Raw genomic sequence first — 1,142 nt, forward strand, 5'->3', positions numbered from 1 at the left:
AATATTGAATATACTCATATTAATTGTTCTCCAATGTTTTGGGGAAATTAGATTATTGTTTATTTACTTTATTTTCGATTTTTCAGTTAAGTTATAAGTAATACAATACAAATAAGACAAAGAATGAGCATTGAAAAGAAGACAAACAATAAGAAGAGTATTTTGTATAATATCCACATTGTGCTTCAATGAACAATGAAGAAGTTAAGCATAGAAAAAAAAATAAGTCAAATAAAAAAGAGAGAAAAAGAACTAGGAAGTTATAGAATCAAAAAGCAAATGGAAGAAGAACCAATTATATCTGATATATACTATGAAATTCAAAACAGACGATTTAAGAAGGATGGAATAAAATTAGGAGGAGGTTCATATGGAGAAGTTACATTACGAACAGATGGTGTAACAAACAAAAAGGTTGCGGTGAAACAATTCAATTTAGGAGATCAATCATTGATGGGACGTGATTTTGATGGATATCCTTTAGAAATATTAAGAGAGATTAAAGTGTTAAGAGAATTAGACCATAGTAATATTGTCAAAGTAGTAGATTTTTATTTTCACAGAAATCTTCTTTATATGGTAATGGAATATCATCCTTCTGATCTTGAGAAGGAAATAAGAAATGGAAGATTAAAGACAGATCCAATGAGAGTTTGTAGATATTTAAAAATGATTCTTGAAGGAGTAAGATATCTTCACATGAATTTTCTTCTTCATCGAGTTTGTTGATGGTAAAGATAATAAAAAGTAATGAAGAAGTAAAGATTGATGATGTTAGGATCTTAAGCCAGCAAATATTTTAATCAGTGAAGATGATGTATTAAAAATAACTGATTTTGGAAGTGTTAGACCATTTGGTTCAGAGTGTGACCAATTTACAAAAGGAGTCATTACTCCATCATATAGACCACCAGAAATTTGGTTTGGAGCAATTATTTATGGACCAGCAGTTGATGTATGGAGTATTGGATGTATTTTTGCAGAAATGGCACGAGGAGAAATTCTTTTTGCAGGAAATGATTCACAAATACTTGAATCAATTTATGTCATTCTTGGAACTCCAAATAGTGGACCATCATCAGAATGGGTTGGAGTAGAAAAGTTACAAGGATATATTAAACCATTACAAGAAATATCCATTA

General features: G+C 29.5%; 1 protein-coding gene across 1 annotated transcript; it reads left to right on the forward strand.

The window, feature by feature from the left end:
• Positions 1-279: 279 nt before the first annotated feature.
• On the forward strand, positions 280-1,142 carry EHI_021680 (cell division protein kinase, putative; the record flags this gene model as incomplete). Its single annotated transcript, XM_645375.2, has 2 exons — positions 280-720; positions 779-1,142. Coding segments are annotated over 2 exons (805 nt in total), but the record flags the coding sequence as incomplete, so codon positions are not given.

The sequence above is a fragment of the Entamoeba histolytica genome, genomic scaffold (genome assembly GCF_000208925.1).
Source record: "Entamoeba histolytica HM-1:IMSS scf_1104750516603 genomic scaffold, whole genome shotgun sequence".
NCBI classification, from domain to species: domain Eukaryota; phylum Evosea; order Mastigamoebida; family Endamoebidae; genus Entamoeba; species Entamoeba histolytica.